Source organism: Rhinopithecus roxellana, chromosome 17 (genome assembly GCF_007565055.1).
Source record: "Rhinopithecus roxellana isolate Shanxi Qingling chromosome 17, ASM756505v1, whole genome shotgun sequence".
NCBI classification, from domain to species: Eukaryota; Metazoa; Chordata; class Mammalia; order Primates; family Cercopithecidae; genus Rhinopithecus; species Rhinopithecus roxellana.
This window is the reverse complement of record NC_044565.1, coordinates 67,074,287-67,096,226: the sequence shown is the minus strand read 5'-3', so window position 1 is coordinate 67,096,226 and position 21,940 is coordinate 67,074,287. Positions and strand designations below refer to the sequence as shown.

The 21,940-nt window shown below is 48.3% G+C and overlaps 1 protein-coding gene across 4 annotated transcripts; it reads left to right on the top strand.

Moving 5' to 3' along the window:
• The first annotated feature begins 13,799 nt into the window (after positions 1 to 13,799).
• POMC (proopiomelanocortin) lies at positions 13,800 to 21,611 on the top strand. 4 transcript variants are annotated; one of them, XM_010383010.2, is made up of 4 exons: positions 13,800 to 14,158; positions 16,996 to 17,045; positions 17,894 to 18,045; positions 20,821 to 21,611. In XM_010383010.2, the coding sequence occupies exons 3-4, from the start codon at positions 17,914 to 17,916 to the stop codon at positions 21,442 to 21,444; spliced, it is 756 nt and encodes a 251-aa protein (XP_010381312.1). In that variant the 5' UTR covers positions 13,800 to 14,158; positions 16,996 to 17,045; positions 17,894 to 17,913; the 3' UTR covers positions 21,445 to 21,611. The 4 variants fall into 4 exon arrangements, with proteins under 4 accessions (XP_010381312.1, XP_010381311.1, XP_010381314.1 ...); XM_010383012.2 differs by having other exon boundaries at positions 14,074 to 14,158; positions 17,864 to 18,045; XM_010383009.2 differs by lacking the exon at positions 16,996 to 17,045.
• Positions 21,612 to 21,940: the final 329 nt, after the last annotated feature.

Genomic DNA, 21,940 nt, shown 5'->3' with positions numbered 1-21,940 from the left:
GTCTCAACTAAAAATACAAAAATTAGCTGGGTGTGATGCGCATGTCTGTAATCCCAGTTAATCGGGAGGCTGAGGCAGGAGAATAGCTTGAACCCAGGAGGCGGAGGTTGCAGTGAGCCAAGATAGCACCACTGCACTCCAGCCTGGGTGACAAGAGCGAAACTCTGTCTCAAAAAAAAAAAAAAAAAAAAGAAAGAAAGAAAAAGAAATCCTTTGGGAATTTTTCTTAAGACCTCATTGAATTCCCATCTTTTGGCTTCTGATATTATCTATACACTGATGACTGCCACACTCACATTTCCAGTTTGAGCCTCTTTCTTTCCTGCACCCCGGACTTAGAAATCTCACTACCTACTTAAGCTTCACTGGTTATCTAACTTAAATCAACACGTCCAAAACAGAGCTCCTAATCTTGCCCCCACACGTGCTCTTCTCTCAGTCTTTCTCACAGCAGTAAATGGAAACTTGTCTTTGTCTTTCCAGTTACTCAGGCCCAAAATGTGGATTCATTCTAGATTCTTTCTTTCACACTTGTCATCCAATCCCTTAACAAATTCTGCTGGCTGTACCTTCACAGCGTGTCTGACTCTAGCCACTCATTCCTCCTCTGCATCTACCCTGGTCCGTGTCACCATCATCTGCTCCCTGGGTGTCTGCAGTCGCCTCCCAGCTGTGTTCCCTCCCTTAGTCTGTCCTCAACCCTGCAGCCACATGACCCTGAGAAGATGATCAGATGGGGCCACTCCTCTGTCCAGCATGGCACAAGCATTGTGCTGGGCATAGGTGTGGCTACCTCTAGTCCCAGCTACTAGGGATGCTGAGGCAGGAGAATCGCTTGAACCCAAGAGGCAGAGGTTGCCGTGAGCTGAGATCATGCCACTGCACTCTAGCCCCGATGACAGAGCAAGACTCTTTGTCTAAAAAAAAAAAAAAGTGAGGAAGTTGAACACAGTCCAGATGTAAGTGAAGAAAGAAGGTGTAAGATGAGGTGAAGGTTTTGTTGACTTCTTTGAGTTTGCTCTTGAGTCTTTGGGTTATTTTGAAAGTTCTCTCTCAGCAATCCATGCAAAGTATTTATAGGGATGATGACATGATGGTTGGGATTTGTCTTACAACTTTCAAAAAAAATCTTGGAGGGAATATTTAAAGCAAGAATAACAAAAGGCTGATGACTGGTGGGCACATGGGTTCACTGTATGTGGGTTCTCTCTATATTTTGTGTGTTTGAAAATTCCCTAAGAAGCAAAAAAAAAAAAAAAAAAAAAAAAAAAAAAAAAAAGGAAGGGCAGCTACTCAAAAGGAGAATTTGATTTCTTAAGAGAGAAGCTGTTTTTTATATTTTTTGAATGAAGTGTCTAAAACAGAGATTCTCAGCTTTATTACATATTCCTCCAGTGTATAATAACATACATTATAATGCACACTGTGCATTGTGTGAACAAAGTTCACAGTTCAGCGAAAGTTGATCCACCAGGCAAGATACAGAACATTTCCATCACCGCAGAAACTTTTCTAGCCACTCCCCATTTGAATAGCTTCCTTTTACCTGTTCTCACACTTCATGAAAATGGAATCACAAGGTAAGTTGTCTTTTGTCTGGATTCTTTTATGCAACATAATGGTTTGAGATTCATTCATGGTGTCACACGTATCAGTAGCTCTTTCCTATGCTGAGTAGTATTCCAGCCTATGAATACACCACAATTTGTTTACCCATTTTCCTCCAAAATCATAACTTTTAAAATAACAGTTTTGAGGCCAGGCATGGTGGGTCATGCCTGTAATCCCCGCACTTTGGGAGGCCGAGGCGGGCAGATCACCTGAGGTCAGGAGTTCAAGACCAGCCTGACCAACATGGTGAAACCCCATCTCTACTAAAAATACAGAAATTAACCAGGCATGGTGGTGTGTGCCTGTAATCCCAGCAACTTGGGAGGCTGAGGCAGGAGAATCGCTTGAACCTGGGAGGTGGAGGTTGCAGTGAGCCAAGATTGACCCACTGCACCCCAGCCTGGGATGACAAGAGCAAAACTCCATCTCAAATAATAATAATAATAGTTTTGAGATATAATTAATACCCATTCAATTGACCTACTTAAAGTATACAATAAAATGGCTTTTTAGTATATTTACCAAGCTGTGTAACTATCATCAATTTTAGAACATTTTCATCAGTACAATAAAGACACCCTGTACCCGTGTGCACTTCTTAAGTGACTGCTACACTAAAAACTCAGATTTCACTGCTGAAGAACTCATCCATGTAACCAAAAACCACATGTACCTCAAAAACTATTAAAAATTAAAATAGGTTGGGGCAGTGACTCACGACTATAATCCCAGCACTTTGGGAGGCTGAGGCAGGAGGATCACTTGTGGTCAGGATCAACCTGGCCAACATGGTGAAACACCATCTCTACTAAAAACACAAAAATTAACCGGGTGTGGTGGCACATGCCTGTAATCCTAGCTACTCATCAGGCTGAGGCTGGAGAATTGCTTGAACCTGGGAGGCATAGGTTACAGTGAGCCAAGATCATGCCACTGCACTCCAGTCTGGGCGACAGAGTGAGAGTCCATCTCAAAAACCAAACAAAGCAAGAACTATTGAAATTAAAAAAACAAGAAAAAAAGAAAACCTGTATCCATTTGCAGTCACTCTCCATTTCCCATTGACACTCCCAACCCCGAGCAACCACTAATGTACTTCCTGGCTGTATGGATTTGCCTATTCTGGGTATTTCATATAAGTGGAATCATATAATATGTGAGCTCTAGTGTCTGACTTCTTCCAATTAGCGTCATGTTGTTTTAAATATGCATACATGTTGTAGCATATATCAGTATTTCATTTCTTTCTTTTTTTAATTTTTTTTTTGAGACAGAGTTTTGCTCTTGTTGCCCAGGCTGGAGTGCAATGGCACGATCTTGGCTCACCGCAACCTCTGCCTCCCAGGTTCAAGCGAGTCTCCTGCCTTAGCCTACCGAATAGCTGGGATTACAGGTGTGTGCCACCATGCCCGGCTAATTTTGTATTTTTAGTAGAGACGGGATTTCTCCATGTTAGTCAGGCTGGTCTCGAACTCCCGACCTCAGGTGATCTGCCCACCTCGGCCTTCCAAAGTGCTGGGATTACAGGCATGAGCCACCGTGCCTGGCCAGAATTTCATTTTTTGTGTTCTCAAATATATGTCCATTATAAGGACATGTCACTTTTTATTTAATCCATTTATCAGTAGGTAGACATTTGGGTTGCTACCACTTTTTGGCTCTTATGAATAATGCATCTGTGAGCATACAAATTTTATCAAAATTTGTAAAAAATGCTTGAGTATATACCTAGGAAGGGAATTCCTGGGTCATATGGTAACTCTATGTTTAACATTTTGAGGAACTGCCAAACTCTTTGCCAAAGTGGTAATATTTTACATTCCCATTGGCACCAAAATACCCTTTTAAGAGTAAATGAGTAAGTAGTGAGATCTTATTTATTATCTTGAAATGAAATTCATTGATAATATTACCTTCTCGTGTTCATAATACACAGAAAAATAATTTCGACCTGAAGGTTGAACTATAATATAAAGGATAAATTAAAGGAACATAATTTATACATGTTTTTGTTTTGTTTTTTGAGACAGAGTCTCACTCACTCTGTTGCCCAGGATGGAGTGCAGAGGCACAATCTCAGCTCACTGCAACTTCTGCCTCCTGGGTTCAAGAGATTCTTCTGCCTCAGCCTCCCAAGCAGCTGGGATTACAGGCACGCACCATCATGTCCTGCTAATTTTTTGTATTTTTAGTAGAGACGGGGTTTTGCCATGTTGGACAGGCTGGTCTCAAACTCCTGACCTCAAGAGAGCCAAACCCTGTCTTAAAAAAAAAAAAAAGAGTGGAGGAAGAAGCAGTGGGAGGGGGTGAGGTGACCTGGGTTCTGCCCCAGCTCTGTGGCCAGCAGACTCAGGGACCTGGGCCAGTCACTCCCCTCACCCGCACTCTCACCCCACCTCCAGGCCTCTCAGCCTCCTCATGTGAACAATGGGGGCGGGGAGGATGTGGTCCCTTTCAGGTCTGTCATTCTATGATTTTAGGCTCAGATCTAGAGTCAAGCTCTGTGATTAAAAAACAAACAAGCAATAGTCTTCCAGAAAGTGGCCCCTATTGGGCACAGCAGAGTCCTCTGGGCTGAGGAGCTAAGCTCTGTCCCTCTATCTCTCTGGCCTTTCTGGTGTCCTGTTTCTCTCTGAGAATCTGCTCCAGTCTCCACATGTGGGTGGGCCGGTTCTCTGCTCTGTTCACTCTGAATCCCAGAAAAAACCAATGTGTTAAAAACAAACCAAACTACCTTTCAAACCCATTTCAGGGGTCCTTGAGCCCTTCCCATCACACACACACACGCACACACACATACACGTGCGTGCACACGCACAGACACATGCAGAGTCATGGGCTCTTTGAGCTGCTGCATAGCAGGTCACTGTGCACCGGCTCTGCCCAGCCTGGTGTCCCTCTCCTGGGGCAATGGGACTGAGGGCACAGTGAGGGCTCTTTGGGCCGCAGGTGGGCTGCTTGCATTCACCGTCCTGGCTGCTCCATTCCTTTGAGCATCAGGCATGGAAATGGAAGACGGGCACCTAACAGGGGCAGGGGCTTGAGAGGGGGACTAAGCTGAATGCCTGTAAAAAGGCCACTTCAGGCCCCCTCCACACAGCCATTGTTGGGTCTGGAGGAAGGAGGACCGCTCAGAAGCTTCTGAATGCCACCCTGTGATGCGCTCACTAATGGATGTGCATTAGTGGCGTCCTTCCTGGCCACCACGTCAGTCTTCCTACCTCAACTGCTGGCTGGAGAACTCTGCATTCTTCTGGAAAAGAAGCAGTCATGCTCGAGGCTCTAACAAAGGCCTGTGCCCCACAAAAGGACCATTATGATCACTACTGAGTCAGAGTGGTGGCTGCTGGCACCTGAGCTCTGTCTGGAAACAGCGGCAGCAGGGACGTCATCTAGCAGAGGCTGGTGTGTCTGTTAACAGTGTCCACAACATCTTCAGCAAAGACACCACTTCCAGGAAGTCTACTTGGATTGCAGAGGAGCAAGCCTTCAGTGTGAAAAAAGGGCTTGGGATAAGGGAGTGGTTCTAAAAGAATACATGTGGCTCCACATGGCAATACACCCAGGTGTAATAAGCTCAGGGTAAGAGAGCACCTGCCATTGCTGATGCAGGACTGTGCACACAAACTTACAGGCTCTCTACTGGGGTGTCCCACGGAAGCGGCCCTGTGTGAGGAGCGGCTGCAGAGGGCTCTTTGACCAGGGCTGGCTTTCCACAGGTCACTTGGACCCCGTGGGTGGCTGCCTATAGCAGGAGTGCTGGTAATTAGTGGCCCCATTGGTTTTTTCTGGGATTCAGAGTGAACAGAGCAGAGAACCTGCCCACCCACATGTGGAGACTGGAGCAGATTCTCAGAGAGAAACAGGACACCAGAAAGACCAGAGAGATAGAGGGACAGAGCTTAGCTCCTCAGCCCAGAGGACTCTGCTGTGCCCAATAGGGGCCACTTTCTGGAAGACTATTGCTTGTTTTTTTTTTTTTTTTTTTTTTTTGAGGCGGAGTCTCGCTCTGTCGCCCGGACTGGAGTGCAGTGGCCGGATCTCAGCTCACTGCAAGCTCTGCCTCCTGGGTTTATGCTGTTCTCCTGCCTCAGCCTCCCAAGTAGCTGGGACTACAGGCGCCCGCCACCTCGCCCGGCTAGTTTTTGTATTTTTAGTAGAGACGGGGTTTCACCATGTTAGCCAGGATGGTCTCGATCTCCTGACCTCGTGATCCGCCCGTCTCGGCCTCCCAAAGTGCTGGGATTACAGGCTTGAGCCACCGCGCCCGGCCGCTTGTTTGTTTTTTAATCACAGAGCTTGACTCTAGATCTGAGCCTAAAATCATAGAATGACAGACCTGAAAGGGACCACATCCTCCCCGCCCCCATTGTTCACATGAGGAGGCTGAGAGGCCTGGAGGTGGGGTGGGAGTGCGGGTGAGGGGAGTGACTGGCCCAGGTCCCTGAGTCTGCTGGCCACAGAGCTGGGGCAGAACCCAGGTCACCTCACCCCCTCCCACTGCTTCTTCCTCCACTCTTTTTTTTTTTTTTTAAGACAGGGTTTGGCTCTGTTGCCCAGATTGGAGTGCAATGGCATGATCACGGCTCACTGTGGCCTCCACCTCCTGGGTTCAAGGGATCCTCCCACCTCAGCCTCCCAAGGAGCTGGGACTACAGGCGTGCATCACCACACCTGGCTAATTTTGTGTGTGTGTGTGTGTGTGTGTGTGTGTGTGTGTGTGTGTGTGTATATATATATATATATATGTTTGTAGTAATGGGGTTCCACCATATTACCCAGGCTCTTCCTCCACTCTTGACTCTGCTTTGGGCCCTGAGGGTGCTGAAAACCTGCTCTAGGGAGGGGCATGGACTCTGGCCCTCCCCCTGTGCTCCGCGGCACCCACACCAGGCAGACCTTGGCCCAGACTGCTGCACTAATGTGCGCATTAGTGGATAAAAGCAGTCTCAAGGGTCTCTTCACGAGGCCCCTTTGGCTGGAATAAAGCAAATTAAAACCCCATTCAAAGGTCAGTTGAAATCTCTTTCATTCCAGTTCTCTGCACAAATTGATTCCTCTTTGCCCTTGAGGTCAAACCGAAGGCTGGTGAAGTGGCCCAGCTGCAGCGCTGAATGGGAGAAGCTCAATGAAAAGGCTGAGACTGGGGAGGGCATGTTGCAGGGATGAAGCAGGGCAGTGGGATCCGCCTGAATTGTCGGGCCATCTGGGGCACCAATAACCCTCTCCTCTGCTGTGCTTCAGGCTTCAGGCCCTTTTCTGGAGGCAGTTCCATGTCTGCCCTGCAAACCCCATCGGGCTTCCCTCAGAGAGATTGTTAATTAGGGTTTCTATTGACAATTGTGGGTGCCAAGAGAAAGTTTCCTCCCTTCACTCTGCCTCTGAAGTTTTGTTGAAAATCAACTGCTAATAGGCAGATTAATAGGGGAACAAGATAAACAAATTAATTTCATGTGTATAGCACGGCAGAATGGCGGGAGAATGATTACCCAGTAACTCAATGAGGTCTAGATGCCTCCATATATTTCTTGATAGGGGAAGGGAAAATGAGGGGCATTTGAGTAAATGATTTTCTGGGAAAGTGAATGCGCCCAAAGAACAATGGCCTGGGACAAAGTTCCTCTCTATTCTTTGGGTAGTTGGTGTGAAGGTGAGAAACAGAAAAATCACTGTGAAAGCAGGCTGTCTTATTACGCGGGTAACCCCCCCCCCCCCCAGACTATCTCTGGGAGTTGCCCTCAGGAAAATGGATGAAAAGTCTGTCTGGAGGTGGTGATACTCCCAGTCTCTTCTCAGGTGGTTAATCTTTCTTTTCTGGCTATTTGATGAGATTCCTATGAAGGGAGCCTTCAGACAATTGTATTTCTTTTGGAAAGAAGTTTTCTTAGTCAGATATGGAAATGCCAAAGACAGTACCTTCTGGTGTTTCGGAAAAAATCAGAAAGACAGGGAGTGAGGGGAAGATCAGGGTGAGATTTTGAAGGTTCTTCAAAGGAACTGGAGCTGCTTCTTTAGTTCCATATTTTGGGGTATCATTTTCTGAACCCCAGTGCAATTTTAGCAGTAGTCAGGATTTCTTGAACGTGCACATACAGGGGGAAGATACTGGACTATTTCTCATTCAGACACAACGAAGAGGAGGCACTTCTGTTTCAGGTTCACGTGTCCTGCAGAGGGAGTACGGAAATGTTACCGGAAAGGAATCCCAATCCGGACCCCAAGAGAGGGTCCTTGGATTTCACACAAAAAAGAATTCTGGGCAAGTCCATAGAGCAAAGTGAAAGCACGTTTATTCATTAGGAAAGTAAAGGAATGAAGGAATGGCTGCTCCATAGGCAGAGCGGCCTGGAGGGCTGCTGGGTAACTTTTTTTTTTTTTTGAGACAGTCTCACTCTGTCGCCCAGGTTGGGGTGCAGTGGCGCGATCTCGGCTCACTGCAGTCTCCACCTCCCAGGCTCAAGCAATTCTCTGCCTCAGCCTCCCAAATAGCTGGGATTACAGGCGTCTGCCACCATGCCCGGCTAATTTTTGTATTTTTAGTAGAGATGGGGTTTCACCATCTTGGCCAGGCTGGTCTTGAACTCCTGACCTCGTGATCCACCCACCACGACCTCCCAAAGTGCTGGGATTACAGGCCTGAGCCACCACACCCGGCCTGGTTAACTATTTTTATGGTTATTTCTTGATGGTATGCTAGACAAGGGGTGGATTATTTATCCCTCCCCTTTTAGACCATGTAGGGTAACTTCCTGACGTTGCCATGGCATCTGTAAACTGTCATGGCACTGGTGGGAGTGTAGCAGTGAGGAGTACCAGAGGTCACTCTCAGTGGCCATCTTTGTTTTGGTGGGTTTTAGCCAGCTTCTTTACTGCAATCTGTTTTATCAGCAAGTTCTTTATAACCTGTATCTTATGCTGACCTCCTATCTCATCCTGTGACTTAGAGTGCCTTAAACATCTGGGAATACAGCCAAGTAGGTCTCGGCCTCATTTTACCCAGTCCCTATTCAAGATGGAGTTGCTCTGTTTCAAACGCCTCTGACAAAGAGGGTTTTAGAGAATCATGAGTTTCTGCAAACTGAGGGGTAAGAGGGAGAGGGTCTCCCTTCCTCATTCATCCCCTTCTACCCTCGCTCTACAAATATTTTTCAAGCACCAACTCTCTACCAGGCACTGATAATGGTAGCTGTGTCCTTGCAGGCAACGGGCACCAGCTGAGCAGTCCCAAGGGCCCCTCTGGACCAAACAACAGCAGGAAGGAAGAGGCCCTGGCTGAGCCTAAGGAGCTCCGAGAAGGGACAGTTGTTATTCCATGAGGCAGGGATGGCAGCTGCCCCCAGCTTGTCCATGGAGACTATGGAGAGAGAGTGAAGAAGGGCGTCCCAGGGAGGAGCTGGGGCTCCTCGCTCAGATCCTCAAAGCATGAATTGGTGCTTGCTCCAGCAAGGTCCCCCAAACACAGACACAAGGCAGCTTCATCCCTAAGTCTTCTCTTCTCCCAGTGTAATGTCCCCCATTACCAGCCCCAATACCTGGAGGCTGACAGCAAGGCCACCCTCCTTGTACCTCCTCACCCATTGCCCCATGTTGGGCTCTCTACCACCCTGTCCTTGTTGCTGTCCTCTCAGTCATCAGCCTCCCCTGCACCTGCCCTTGTAACGCACTCACACGCTGGTGACATCTCTTTTCCAATTAAAACCTCAAAGGTGAAAAGCTGGGATGATGAGAGCAGCCCCAGCCCTACGTCTACAGCCACCTGGCACACCCGCAGCCAGGTGCAGGTGAATCGCCCTGGCCCCAGGAGTCCTCACAAGCAGGGTCTCCCAACGAGCCCATCAGCTACCCTGTCCAAAAGACCCTGGGTCTGCTCCTGTCTTACCTCCTTTCCTCCTTTCTTCCCTCTTTCCTTCTTTCATTTCTTCCTTCCTTCCTTTCTTCCCTCCCTCCCTCTCTCCTTTCTTATCTTCCTTGCTTCCTTCATTCCTTCCCTCCTCCCTTCCTTTATTTCTTCCTTCCCTCCCTTCCTTGCTTCTTCCTCCCTTTCTTCCTCCTTCCAACCTTGCCTTCTTTCCTTCCCTCCTTCACTCCTTTCCTTCCTTCCTTCCTTCCTTCCTTCCTTCCTTCCTTCCTTCCTTCCTTCCTTCCTTCCTTCCTTCTTTCCTTACTTCCTTCCTCTTCCCTCCTCCCTTCTCACCAGCACTCCCATAGTATTAAGGTTAAGGGCTAGCAGTTGTACAGGACTAACTAGGGCCAGGCCCTGCTCTAAGAGCTTTACATGAATTGCCCCTTTTTTTTTTTTTTTTTTTTTTTTTTTTTTTTTTTTTTTTTTTTTGTGAGACGGAGTCTGGCTCTGTCGCCCAGGCTGGAGTGCAGTGGCCGGCTCTCAGCTCACTGCAAGCTCCACCTCCCAGGTTCACGCCATTCTCCTGCCTCCGCCTCCCAAATAGCTGGGACTACAGGCGCCCGCCTCGTCGCCCGGCTAGTTTTTTGTATTCTTTAGTAGAGACGGGGTTTCACCGTATTAGCCAGGATGGTCTCGATCTCCTGACCTTGTGATCCGCCCGTCTCGGCCTCCCAAAGTGCTGGGATTACAGGCTTGAGCCACCGCGCCCGGCCGAATTGCCCCTTTTAATCCATATGACAAGCAGTGATCAAGCTGGACAAACAAAAAGAAGCTTTTGAACCCCTGAAATATCATAGGCAGGAAAAAAACAAGAAAATTATTCAGGTGTAAATCTTGGCTATTATGGAAAAGGAATGCTAACACAGAGAATAGACCAAGAGCCCAGAGGATGGAACCAAGAGCCCAGAGGATGGAACCAAGAGCCCAGAGGATGGAACCAAGAGCTTCGGAGAATCATCCTAGGCAGTGGAACTGCATCCTGAAGGAACTGGTCACGTGGTCACGTGTGCCAGGCTGGATTTCAGAATTTCTTTTTTTCTCTTTTTCTCCTTCTCCTTCTCCTTCTTCTTCCTCTTTTTTGAGATGGGGCCTTGCTCTGTTGCCCAGGCTGGAGTGCAGAGGCGCAATCTTGTCTCACTGCAACCTCTGCCTCCCAGGTTCAAGTGATTTTCCTGCCTCAGCCTCCCAAGTTGCTGGGATTACAGGCACGCACCACCATGCCTGGCTAATTTTTGTATTTTTAGTAGACGTGGGGTTTCACCATGTTGGTCAGGCTGGTCTCAAACTCCTGACCTCGTGATCTGCTCATGTCGGCCTCCCAAAGTGCTGGGATTATAGGCGTGAGTCACCACGCCTGGCCCTTTCTGCCATCTTTATCCTTAATCCTACATTACCCTCCACCCACATTCACCATTTAATTCATAGAGTTTTGGTTTTTTTGAAACAGAGTCTTGCTCTTGTCACCCGAGCTGGAGTGCAGTGGCACGATCTTGGCTCACTGCAACCTCCACCTCCCGGGTTCAAGCAATTCTCCTGCCTCAGCTTCCGGAGTAGCTAAGACTACAGGCACGTGCCACCACGCCTGGCTAACTTTTGTATTTTTAGTAGAGATGGGGTTTCACCATGTTGGCCAGACTGGTCTGGAACTCCTGACCTCAGGTCATCCGCCTACCTTGGCCTCCCAAAGTGCTAGGATTACAGGCGTGAGCCACTGTGCCTGGCTGAGTTGTGTTGTTTCTATGCCAGGACCAAATAGAAAAATCCACAAAAATAGTGAAGAGATTTCAAAAGCATGCTTTTCTCAGTACCTAACATAATAAGATGACAAATAGTCGGCAAGGATATAGGTAGAGCAAGGATATAGAATATTTGAGAACATACAGGGTCACAGAATACAGCGCAGTGAGACACTTCTTTTGGAGTGCACACGAAGCCCTAATCAAAACGAACCCTATGTTTATCTGTTAAGCAAGACTCAAAAAATTTTCAAGATCTGAAATCAAACAGAGCATGTTCTCTGACTACTAGGGAATTAAGCAAAAAATTAGTTTAAAAACATGACTGGAACATCCCCAAGGTTTAGAAGTTTTTTCTTTTTTTCTAAGTTGGTGGTATGAATTGGAAGGGTTAGAAGTTAAGCAGAATATATTTTAATAACCTATAGGTCAAAGAAGACATCTCAGTGAAAATAAAAAGATATTTTAAACAAATGGTAATTGAAATGTGACATATCAAAAGTTGTGGGATGCATACAAAGCTGTACTTAGAAAATATGGCCATAAATACATATGTAAAAAAAAGAATAAAGGAGCTGAGCACAGTGGCATGCATCTACAGTCCCAGCTACTAGGCAGGCTCAGGTGGATCACTTGAGCCCAAGAGTTGAAAACCAGCCCAGGCAATGTAAAAAAAAAAAAAAAAAAAAAAAAAAGAGGGAAAAAAATGGTTCAATATCAATTATCTAAGTAAAAGTATTTATTTAATGTCCAACTCATGAGTACAGAAAAAGAATAGCTAATTAGACGTAGAAGGCAAGAAATAATAAGAGTAAAAATTTCAGAAATATGAAAAAGTGTACATATAGTACATAAAATTAACAGAACAAAATGCATTATTAAAAAGATGAATAAAGTGGATAACCCCCTAAGGAAACTAATCAGGAGTCCAGGCACGGTGGCTCATGCCTGTAATCCCAGCACTTTGGGAGGCTGAGGCGGGTGAATCACCTGAGGTCGGGAGTTTGAGACCAGCAATGACCGACATGGAGAAACCTCATCTCTACTAAAAATACAAAAAATTAGTCAGGCGTGGTGGCACATGCCTGTAATCCCACCTACTTGTGAGGCTGAGGCAGGAGAATTGCTTGAACCCGGGAGGCGGAGGTTGTGGTGAGCCGAGATGGCGCCATTGCACTCCGGCCTGGGCAACAAAAGTGAAACTCTGTCTCAAAAAAAAAAAAAAAAAAAAAACTAGTCAAGAAAAAAGAGAGCACAAATAACCAATATCAGAGATGAAAAGGGACAAAACTATAGATCCCAGATACTTAAAAGATATAATAAATAATTTTAAGACAATAAATTAAATAATTTAGATGAAATAGACAAATTTTAAGAAATACATATCTGACTAAAACAACCACATGCACTGACAAGATGGGGATGGACTTTTGTGGAAGTCAGAGGAGGTCATACCTCATGCCCCTGGTAGGAAAAGTGGCCAAAGAGGGCTTCAGAGAACAGGGACCGATGGATGGGCTACATCTTGATGTGAGTCAAGCTCCTGGATGGCTGGAGAGAGGAAGGATGTTCTAGTTGGGGAAACAGTTTGGACAATGGAGACCCAGGAAAGCCATGTTCTAGCAGTGTGAATGTTTGTGCATGCTGAAGTGCCAGGATGCAAGGTGGAGAACTGGGAAATGGCCCTGGAAAGGGGCCAAGGCTGGGTGATGAAGCACCTTGTCTACTGTGGAGGAGCTTGGATTTCTCTTGTGGTCCAAAAGGAAAGGATTGCTGAATGTAAAGCCAATGTCACCAGAAAAGCTGAATCCACAAGAGAGTCCTGGAGTCTAAAAGAGCATCTCATGCGGAATCAGGAAAGTTCTGGCATTTGGCAGACTAAGCAAGTGTCTTCACTTGAAGTACAGTTTAGTCCCAATACTCCCTCCCACACCCACCACATCGCACATTTGGTTTTGTGTATTTACTCCAGGTTAAGGTAGAGTCTCTTAGGCTTGGTTTGAGTGCTGTCCTCTTCTCTCTGGTCTGACATTTGGAACCAAAGCCAAGCCAGAACACCAGGGCCAAGGGGGATGTCGAAAATTGTCTGAGTCCCTAGACCACCCTATCAGCACTTCAGCTGCTCTTCACAGCATCACCCTCTCTCCATTTAATGGTTTAAGGTTAACAGGACTTCTTCCTTGAGGCTTGGAGCACAGAAGGCAGCCTCCCCCAAACTAGGCCCTTGGAGAGCAGGCCCGGCGGGGAGCAGTGCAATTCACCTTCACACCCCCAAGACGGCTCCTGACCTCTGCTCCCTCCTCCCCTCCCAAAGTGGAACAGAGAGAATATGATTCCCCACAAATTCCGCATCACAGTTTCCAAACAATGGGGAAATCGGAGGCCTTCCCGAGTGCGGATGGACAGATCCCGTCTGCGGTGATATTTACCCCCGAATGAGAACCAGGCAGATGCCAGCCCCAGCACGCACGCAGGTAACTTCACCCTCGCCTCAATGACCTCAGAGGCTGCCTAACCTGCCCCACACGGGGGTGCTAAGCCTCCCGCCCGTCCTAAGCGGAGACCCAACGCCATCCATAATTAAGTTCTTCCTGAGGGCGGGCCGCCAGGTGCGCCTTCGGCAGGACAGTGCTAATTCCAGCCCCTTTCCAGGCGCGTCTCCCCTGCGCTCGTCCCCCGTCTGGAAGCCCCCCTCCCACGCCCCGCGGCCCCCCTTCCCCAGGCCCGGGTTGTTGCTCGTGCGCTGCCGGGAAGGTCAAGGTCCTGCGCCCGCCAGGAGAGCTCGGTAAGTATATAAGGACAGAGGAGCGCGGGACCAAGAGACGGCGAAGGAGGGATAGAAGAGCAGCGAGCGAGAGAGGCCGCCGAGGGTCTCCGTCCTCAGAGAGCAGCCAGCCTCCCGGGACAGGTAAGGGCGCAGCCGGGGGGAACCGCGCTCTTTCCCCGGGATTCCCTGTCCGCGTCCTCGCGATGCAGTCGGCCGGCTCCGGCTCCGAAGGCTGACCTGAGCGCCTCTGGCTCTCCGCGGTCCCGAGTTCTCGGCAAACTTTCTGTGCCGACTGCGGCGTGAGAAGCTGCCGGCAGCTGAGCTGAAGGGACCCTGGGTGAACGGCCGCGAAGCTGCAGGCGCTGCCTCCAGGGAGCCGGCGGCCTCCAATCCCCCAGGGGCTCGTCGCGGTCTGGGTTCACGGCACTCATGTGGGGAAACCGGGATCGCAGGCTGCTAGGGCCCTGGAGGCTCCGAGCGCCTGCTAGGAGGTCCTGGGTCAGCCTGGTCTTATTTTTTTATTTTTATTTTTATTTTTATTTTTTTGAGACGGAGTTTCGTTCTTGTTGCCCAGGCTGGAGAGCAAAGGGGCGATCTCCGCTCACTGCAACCTCTGCCTCCCGGGTTCTAGAGATTCTCCTGCCTCAGCCTCCCTAGTAACTGGGATTACAGACATGCGCCACCACATCCGGCTAATTTTTGTATTTTTAGTAGAGACGGAGTTTCTCCACGTTGGTCAGGCTGGTCTCAAACTCCCGACCTCAGATGATCGGCTCGCCTTGGCCTCCCAAAGTTCTGGGATTACAGGCGTGAGCCACCGCACCCGGCCAGCCCGGTCTTTTAGTATCTCTTCCTCCCAATTTCCAGGATAGATGTCACTTCTTGAAAGTCAAATTTCATACACGCTCTCACAAATTAATGTTGGAAACGGGGCAGCAAAGAAAAGGATAAAAGTCATAGTGAACGCCCTACCTTCCAGAGTTTTTTGGATTCAGACCCCTGAATCCTTGTTTCCCTGCCCACCCTAGCGCACCCGAGGTGGCCGCGCTATGATAAATTCCTGGGTGAATTACAATGCAGAATAGTTGGGTCTCTTCTCTCCAAGACCTAACTGGGGTTAAAAACAGGTGGCCGGGCGGGAGCTGTCCCAGGTCCTGAAATGCACTGTCCAGTTTCGGATGCCCTCAACAGAACCAGGGGTGGACCGTTTATGGAGCAGACCCTGGGTTCAGGGCGCAGGCAGCCATTTGGAATGATCAAGGCTCAGGTAAGGGGCGTTTCCAGTGAAGGAGAGACAGTCCATTTGGCATTTGGATTCCCCAAATTCTTCATGTTTAAATGGGGCAGGAAGGGTTCTTACAGAATGGCTGGAAGAAGCCAAGGAAAATAAAAATGTGTGTGGATTTTTTTTGTCAGTTTATAAGCTATGCACAGATTATGGCCACTTTAATGACTTAATATTCCTTTGATACTTTTGTTATAGGACTCGATGCATGTATGTCATGGTGTAAGGACAAAACTCCGCCCCTGTGCTCCTCTAATCTTTACCGAAGGGCAAGGCTAGCGTGCAGTTTTAGAGTAACAAACAAAATGATGTGTTGAGCTCACACCTATGAAGTTCTAATAAGTGTAGTTCTACTATAAAGTTAATCTTTGGATGAGCAAATTGCAAGTTTCTATTTTTCCAGAGTATTCCATTTTTGGATTATAATACTTGCCCTACTTTAAAAAGCATAACATTTGATATTTCCCTAAAAATTTGTTGCTTTAAAAAAATGACACAAAAAGGTAATATTTGTTCATTGTAGAAAACTGAAAATACACATAAGCAAATACACATATACATAAGCAAAATATACAATGCAAACACAAAACCATCTTTCAGGGAGGAATCTGAAACTTTAGCAATAGCAACCATCTAACGGTTGAGCATCAGAATATAAGCTCTGAGAGGGTGGGAGTGAATATGTTACCAAATTGTACAACACAGCCCACAGGGCATAAGGAGGGGAAATGCTCTCTGGGGCTTTCCAGGAAGGCCTGAAGTCATTGCTTCTAGCAAATGGAAATCACTCCAGAGTAGTTATCTTTGACGACAATTGAAATATAGTTGAGGGAACCATCAGACCTGTATGATTTTATTTTTTTTCCTCTACTAATATGTTACTTTACATTTGCATTTGGTGACATATGTAACTACCGTTTTTCTGTGACTAACATCTGGGCATTTTTCAGAGCTAAATGTGGTATGGTCAACTTGGAGCTTTAATCTAATTGCCTGGTCCACCAAGTTTGGACTGTGTGCTTTAACTGGATCACTGGCAGGCTACAATGGGAATAGCCTGTCTCTTGGAGCCAGGAGAGGACCAACGCTCGTTCAGTTGCCCCTTTGGCAGAAGCGCCCCTGGGCCAGTCACTGGCTGCCAGCGCCATCTAATGGCTGCTCTGAAAATGCTCAGCCTTGCCCGGCAACGCTTCAGAAGAGAGCCCTGCGCTGGCCCAGCGCCCGGGGAATAGGGCAAGGGTGGGGCAGAGAGAAGGAAGTGGCCTCCTGAAGTAGACAATGAGCGCTTCGGAGGACTTTCATTTCCAAAGCCTCCCCTATATAAAAAAGATTTGGCCGACGCTTCCCCAAATGAGAGATTTCTTTTAGGCAAACTTATTTTAAAATGCCAGCGTTCATTAGGAGTGACAAGACACTTAGTCATCCACGCTTTAATGTGAATCACTTTTCTCATATAATTACATTTCTTTCTAGCAGCTGGCTGAGAAGATCTTCTGAAATCCAAAATGATTGTAGGGTTGGTGGTGAGCTGATCTCAGCCCTCGAGATGGCTTCAGAGTATCCACCTGGTTAAGGGAAATCTGGCAGTGCGAGGGTAGTGCTGGAGAAAGGGGTGGGCGCAAGGGACTAGAGGCATCACGGATGACCCCTCTTTACTGTCCCCTGGTATCTTGACCTCAGCTTCTGCCCACAGGCACTTTCTGGATTCTTCAAAAGTATCTGCAGCGGCTGTTCCCCCAGGAGGTAATTCCCTTCTGGTCTCTCTTTCCCCTCCACACCTGCATCCTCTTCAAATCCTGCCATTTCAGACCACATTTCAGAGATCTAGAGAACAAGACATCTGACATGTGATTTATTCAGAAGATGAGCCAGATTTAAAAGAACTGAGATCTGCTTTATAAATGAAGCTCTCCAAAGTTACTGGAGTCTGGATAATAGTGATCACCAGAGTAATTTGTGTGCAGGACATTAAATCAGGTTGCTTGAAATGCTGCCTAAATTGGCCAGTGGTTTTATTTGCTTTGCTGTCAACCCAATATTCATAGGAAATAGAGTTTCAGAGGAATGATAGGATCCTGGTGGAATAAAAGGGGAAAAGACCATCTTGAGCAGGAATTTCAGGGTCCTCTGTTTTTCCCAAGTTGCTTTCACCCCTTAGATCTGGCATGTCAGAACTACAGCTTCATGTAGTGAAATAGGAGAGTTCTCTGTTAGGAGCTTAGCCGTACCTTGTCACGAACATTAAAGTAATTGTCTCTCTTTGGGCTTCAATTTTCCCATCTCTCATGGGAGGGGCAGAACCAAGCAATCCCCAAAATAGTTTCCAGCCTTAACCTTTTTAGGCGTCTCGTTTTAATAGAAGACAACAGGGAAATGGCCACAGTTTACCCAGGTCCATTTCTTCCTCCTTACCACAACTTACACCACCACCCTACTACACACCTCCTTTCTCAGCATTGCTCCTGTCCTTAAAATGCCTTTAACTCCACAAGAGAGTGTGTTGTTAATGTTGGCTCAAGGTCCTTCCTGGTGAGTGGCCAACATTGTTTTGCTCCTTGCAGGGGTCCCACCAATCTTGTTTGCTTCTGCAGTGCCTCAGCCTGCCTGGAAGATGCCGAGATCGTGCTGCAGCCGCTCGGGGGCCCTGTTGCTGGCCTTGCTGCTTCAAGCCTCCACGGAAGTGCGTGGCTGGTGCCTGGAGAGCAGCCAGTGTCAGGACCTCACCACGGAAAGCAACCTGCTGGTACGTGGGCCATGACTGCCATCTTGGCTTAGACATCAGATGGGACTGGAGCTGAGAAAGCTCAAAAGAAAGGGGTGTGGGGAAAGGGAAATTCATTCCCAGTGATAGGCGTGATTCAACCCAGGGCAGGAGCGAACCTTTGCAGTGAAGTAAGAAATGGGAGAAGGAATGAGGGAAGGAAGCAGCTTCGGGGAGAGGGGTTGAGTCCACAATTTCTGCTTAGTTATCCTTACTTCCTGCCCCATCTTCTATGGAGAACTTGAACCCCTTAAGCTAGAGATGGTGCTATAAGAACAATAATTGCCCCCTCAATCTATTCTGTACTTTAAATCTTTAGCTTCCCAAACTATTCCTTTTTAAGAAGCTCATATCACTTGCCATTTTCATTCCATATTTCTTACCCTTTTATCTACTACCAGTTGCAAAACCAGCCAGGTAGTTCTTCAAATCATCTCTGGAAGAAGGAAAAACCAGGGGACTGTTTTTTTTTGTTTGTTTGTTTGTTTGTTTTCCTGTAATTGGTGCCAAATGTCTCATGCTACTTCTGGAGGACTGGCCTTCCCCATGTTCCCCTGCAGTCTTTCCAGAGCATGTGAAGGCCCTTTGTGTCAGATAGGAGCTCCCTCCAGGTCACCACAGGGTGTATGTATCTGCGTGTGTGGGGTGTGTGTGTGTGTGTGTGTGTGTGTGTGGTGGGGGGCATAAATGAGTAATGATGCCAAATCCAGAGATTAAAAGGCACACTGAGACCAGGCAAGATGGCTCATGGCTGTAATCCCAGCACTTTTGGATGCTAAGGTGGGAGGATTGCTTGAGCCCAGGGATTCAAGACTAGACTGGGCAACATAGTGAGACCCCCATTTCTACAAAAAATAAAAACGTTAGCCAGGTGTGGTGGCATGTGCCTGTAGTCCCAGCTACTTGGGAGGTTCACTTGAGGCCAGGAGTTTGAGGTCACAGTAAGCTATGATTATACCATCGTACTTCAGTCTGGGTAACAGAATGGAACCTTGTCTCAAAACAAAACAAAAAAAACAAAACAAAACAGCAAACAAAAAACCCACACTGTTATTATCAGTGACTGGGATTTTAATCCTGTTACCATCACCTGGCAGGTGCTGAGGGTGGAATGTACATAACTACATTCTGTGTATTTTGTCAATGCAGAAGCTGAGTTAAGGTGAAGATAGAATGAGGTCCTCAAAGACACAGACCAATTTTCATGTGTAATATAAAATAGAAACAAAGAGTCCAGGGAATTCTGTGAGTTCCAGTTCAGAAAGACCCAAGAGTCTCTTGACTTGAGACACCCACTGCACAGCTCACCAGGGAGGGCGCACTGGACACAGTCAGGACACATGGGTTCTAGTCCCAGTCGTGAGCTGTGGGACCTTGACCAGGTCCTATCATCTCTCTGAGTCTCCTGTTTCATTATCCATCCAGGAGAGGGGAGTGTAAGTTAGTTTTTTCCATTGTTAACATTCCACAGAGTTGTAATTCTAAACACCTGGAGTCGGCAATGTCCAGCTCAACAGAGTGGGTAGAATCCTTTTATTTTCTCCTTTGTTATTCTCAAGTAAGAGAGCAGCCAGTGAGCTTTTCATCTTTTTATCACTGAAAACTCAAGGCTGCAACCTACGCAGCCATTTTCCTAAGCAAATATGTACCACAATTGAGTCCTCCAGGGACAAGGAGCAGAGACACGGGTTCCACATAGGTGGAAATAACCCTAGCTTTCCACCCCTCCCTCCAGTCAGAATGAGATTACAGGGAAATGAGCTTGCCCCAGAGCTCACTGGGGTATCTCTCAGAGATCAGCTCAGAAGTCGTGAAAGAACCAAGGTGCAGTTTTGGAGGCTTAGTGCAGAGATGGAGCTGGGGTAGGGCATAAAGTAGGTTTTCCATCACTGAGGTAAGGTTGGGGCATTATTTAAAATATGTTTAAAAATATGGGCCTTAGTAGCCAGACTTCTATCACGTGGAGAGATTATCCCCCAAATTTCAGCCCCACTCCCCTCCTGGACTTGAATTAAACCATATGTATTTATTCAATTTTTTTTTTTTTTAAATGAGATGGAGTCTTGCTCTGTTACCCAGACTGGAGTGTGGAGTGCAGTGGTGTGATCTTGGCTCACTGCAGCCTCTACCTCCCGGGTTCAAGTGGTTCTCCTGACTCAGGCTCCTGAGTAGCTGGGATTACAGGCGCCCGCCACCACACCCAGCTTATTTATTTATTTATGCTAGAGATGGTATTTCACCATAAATTGGCCATGCTGGTCTTGAACTCCTGACTTCAGGTGATCTGCCTGCCCTGGCCTCCCAAAGTGTTGGGATTATAGGCATGAGCCACTGCGCCCTGCCCTCAATGTTCATTAAGCGCCAACAACTACCACCTGTCTGCCTTTCCTGGAGCCACTCCTTTATGTCAGGCATATAACAATAAGACTCTGGTCCTATTCACAAAAGCTAGGAATGGGTAGATGGCTAGACAAACCACGGAATGGGATGGGGAGTTTGTTGTAGTTGCCAGGCAGAAGCATGCAGGGGATGGGACAAGAGAGTCGGTGGCAAGATCTTAGATGCCCACGAGTGCCAAGAAAGCAGGTGGGCAGACCTGCTCTTTAGGGAAGCCTCGACGTTTGACACGCCCGACACTGCGCCCTGTGTCCCCGGCACGTGGCGAGGGCAGCCAGGGCCTAGGTGCAGTGACGCGCACAGTGGCCGGGCCGGGGTGCAGGGCACGGGCTGCCCTCATGCCCTCGCGTCTTCCCCCAGGAGTGCATCCGGGCCTGCAAGCCCGACCTCTCGGCCGAGACTCCTGTGTTTCCGGGCAATGGCGACGAGCAGCCTCTGACCGAGAACCCCCGGAAGTACGTCATGGGCCACTTCCGCTGGGACCGATTAGGCCGACGCAACAGTAGCAGCGGCAGCGGCGCAGCGCGGAAGCGCGAGGACGTCGCGGCTGGCGAAGACCGCGGCCTGCTACCTGAGGGCGGCCCCGAGCCGGGCCCGCGCGAGGGCAAGCGCTCCTACTCCATGGAGCACTTCCGTTGGGGCAAGCCGGTGGGCAAGAAGCGGCGCCCGGTGAAGGTGTACCCCAGTGGCGCCGAGGACGAGTCGGCCGAGGCCTTCCCCCTGGAGTTCAAGAGGGAGCTGACCGGCCAGCGGCCCCGGGCGGGGGATGGCCCCGACGGCCCTGCCGACGACCTGGAGCACAGCCTGCTGGTGGCGGCCGAGAAGAAGGATGAGGGCCCCTACAGGATGGAGCACTTCCGCTGGGGCAGCCCGCCCAAGGACAAGCGCTACGGCGGCTTCATGACCTCCGAGAAGAGCCAGACTCCCCTGGTGACACTGTTCAAAAACGCCATCATCAAGAACGCCTACAAGAAGGGCCAGTGAGGGCACATCGGGGCCCTGGGGCTACCCTCCCCGGGGAGGTCGACCCCAAAGCCCCTCGCTCTCCCCTGCCCTGCTGCCTCCCAGCCTGGGGGCGGTGGTCGCGGCAGATATTCAGCCTCTTAAAGCTGTCTGTAGTTAGGGAATAAAATCTTTCAAATTTCACATCCGTCTCTGACTTTGAATGTAAACTGTGTGAATAAAATAAAAATACGTAGCCGTCAAATAACAGCAGCATGGGTCGGAGAAGCACAGTGGTTTCCATTCGGTAGGATATTTCCCGGGACGTAGTGAGAGTGTAAGGAAAATGTGCTTCCTCCCCCTATCCCCAAATGGATCTTCAAGGGATCAGATAGTTTGGGTGAAGGCTCAGGGTGGCTCCAACACCTCCAGGATGGCCGTATTTTCCACACACTCCACTGAGTGGGAGACTGCTCAGCTAGCACACGTGCAAAGGCAGGATTCCTGCAAGAGTGACCCCAGGCGCTCAGGGACTCCC

What these genes read in the sequence shown, in the direction of transcription:
- POMC (XM_010383009.2), top strand. Translation starts at nt 17,914, where the DNA reads ATGCCGAGATCGTGCTGCAGCCGCTCGGGGGCCCTGTTGCTGGCCTTG. An exon ending in CCACGGAAAGCAACCTGCTG is followed by an intron (nt 18,046 to 20,820) that starts GTACGTGGGCCA and finishes GTCTTCCCCCAG; the next exon opens with GAGTGCATCCGGGCCTGCAA.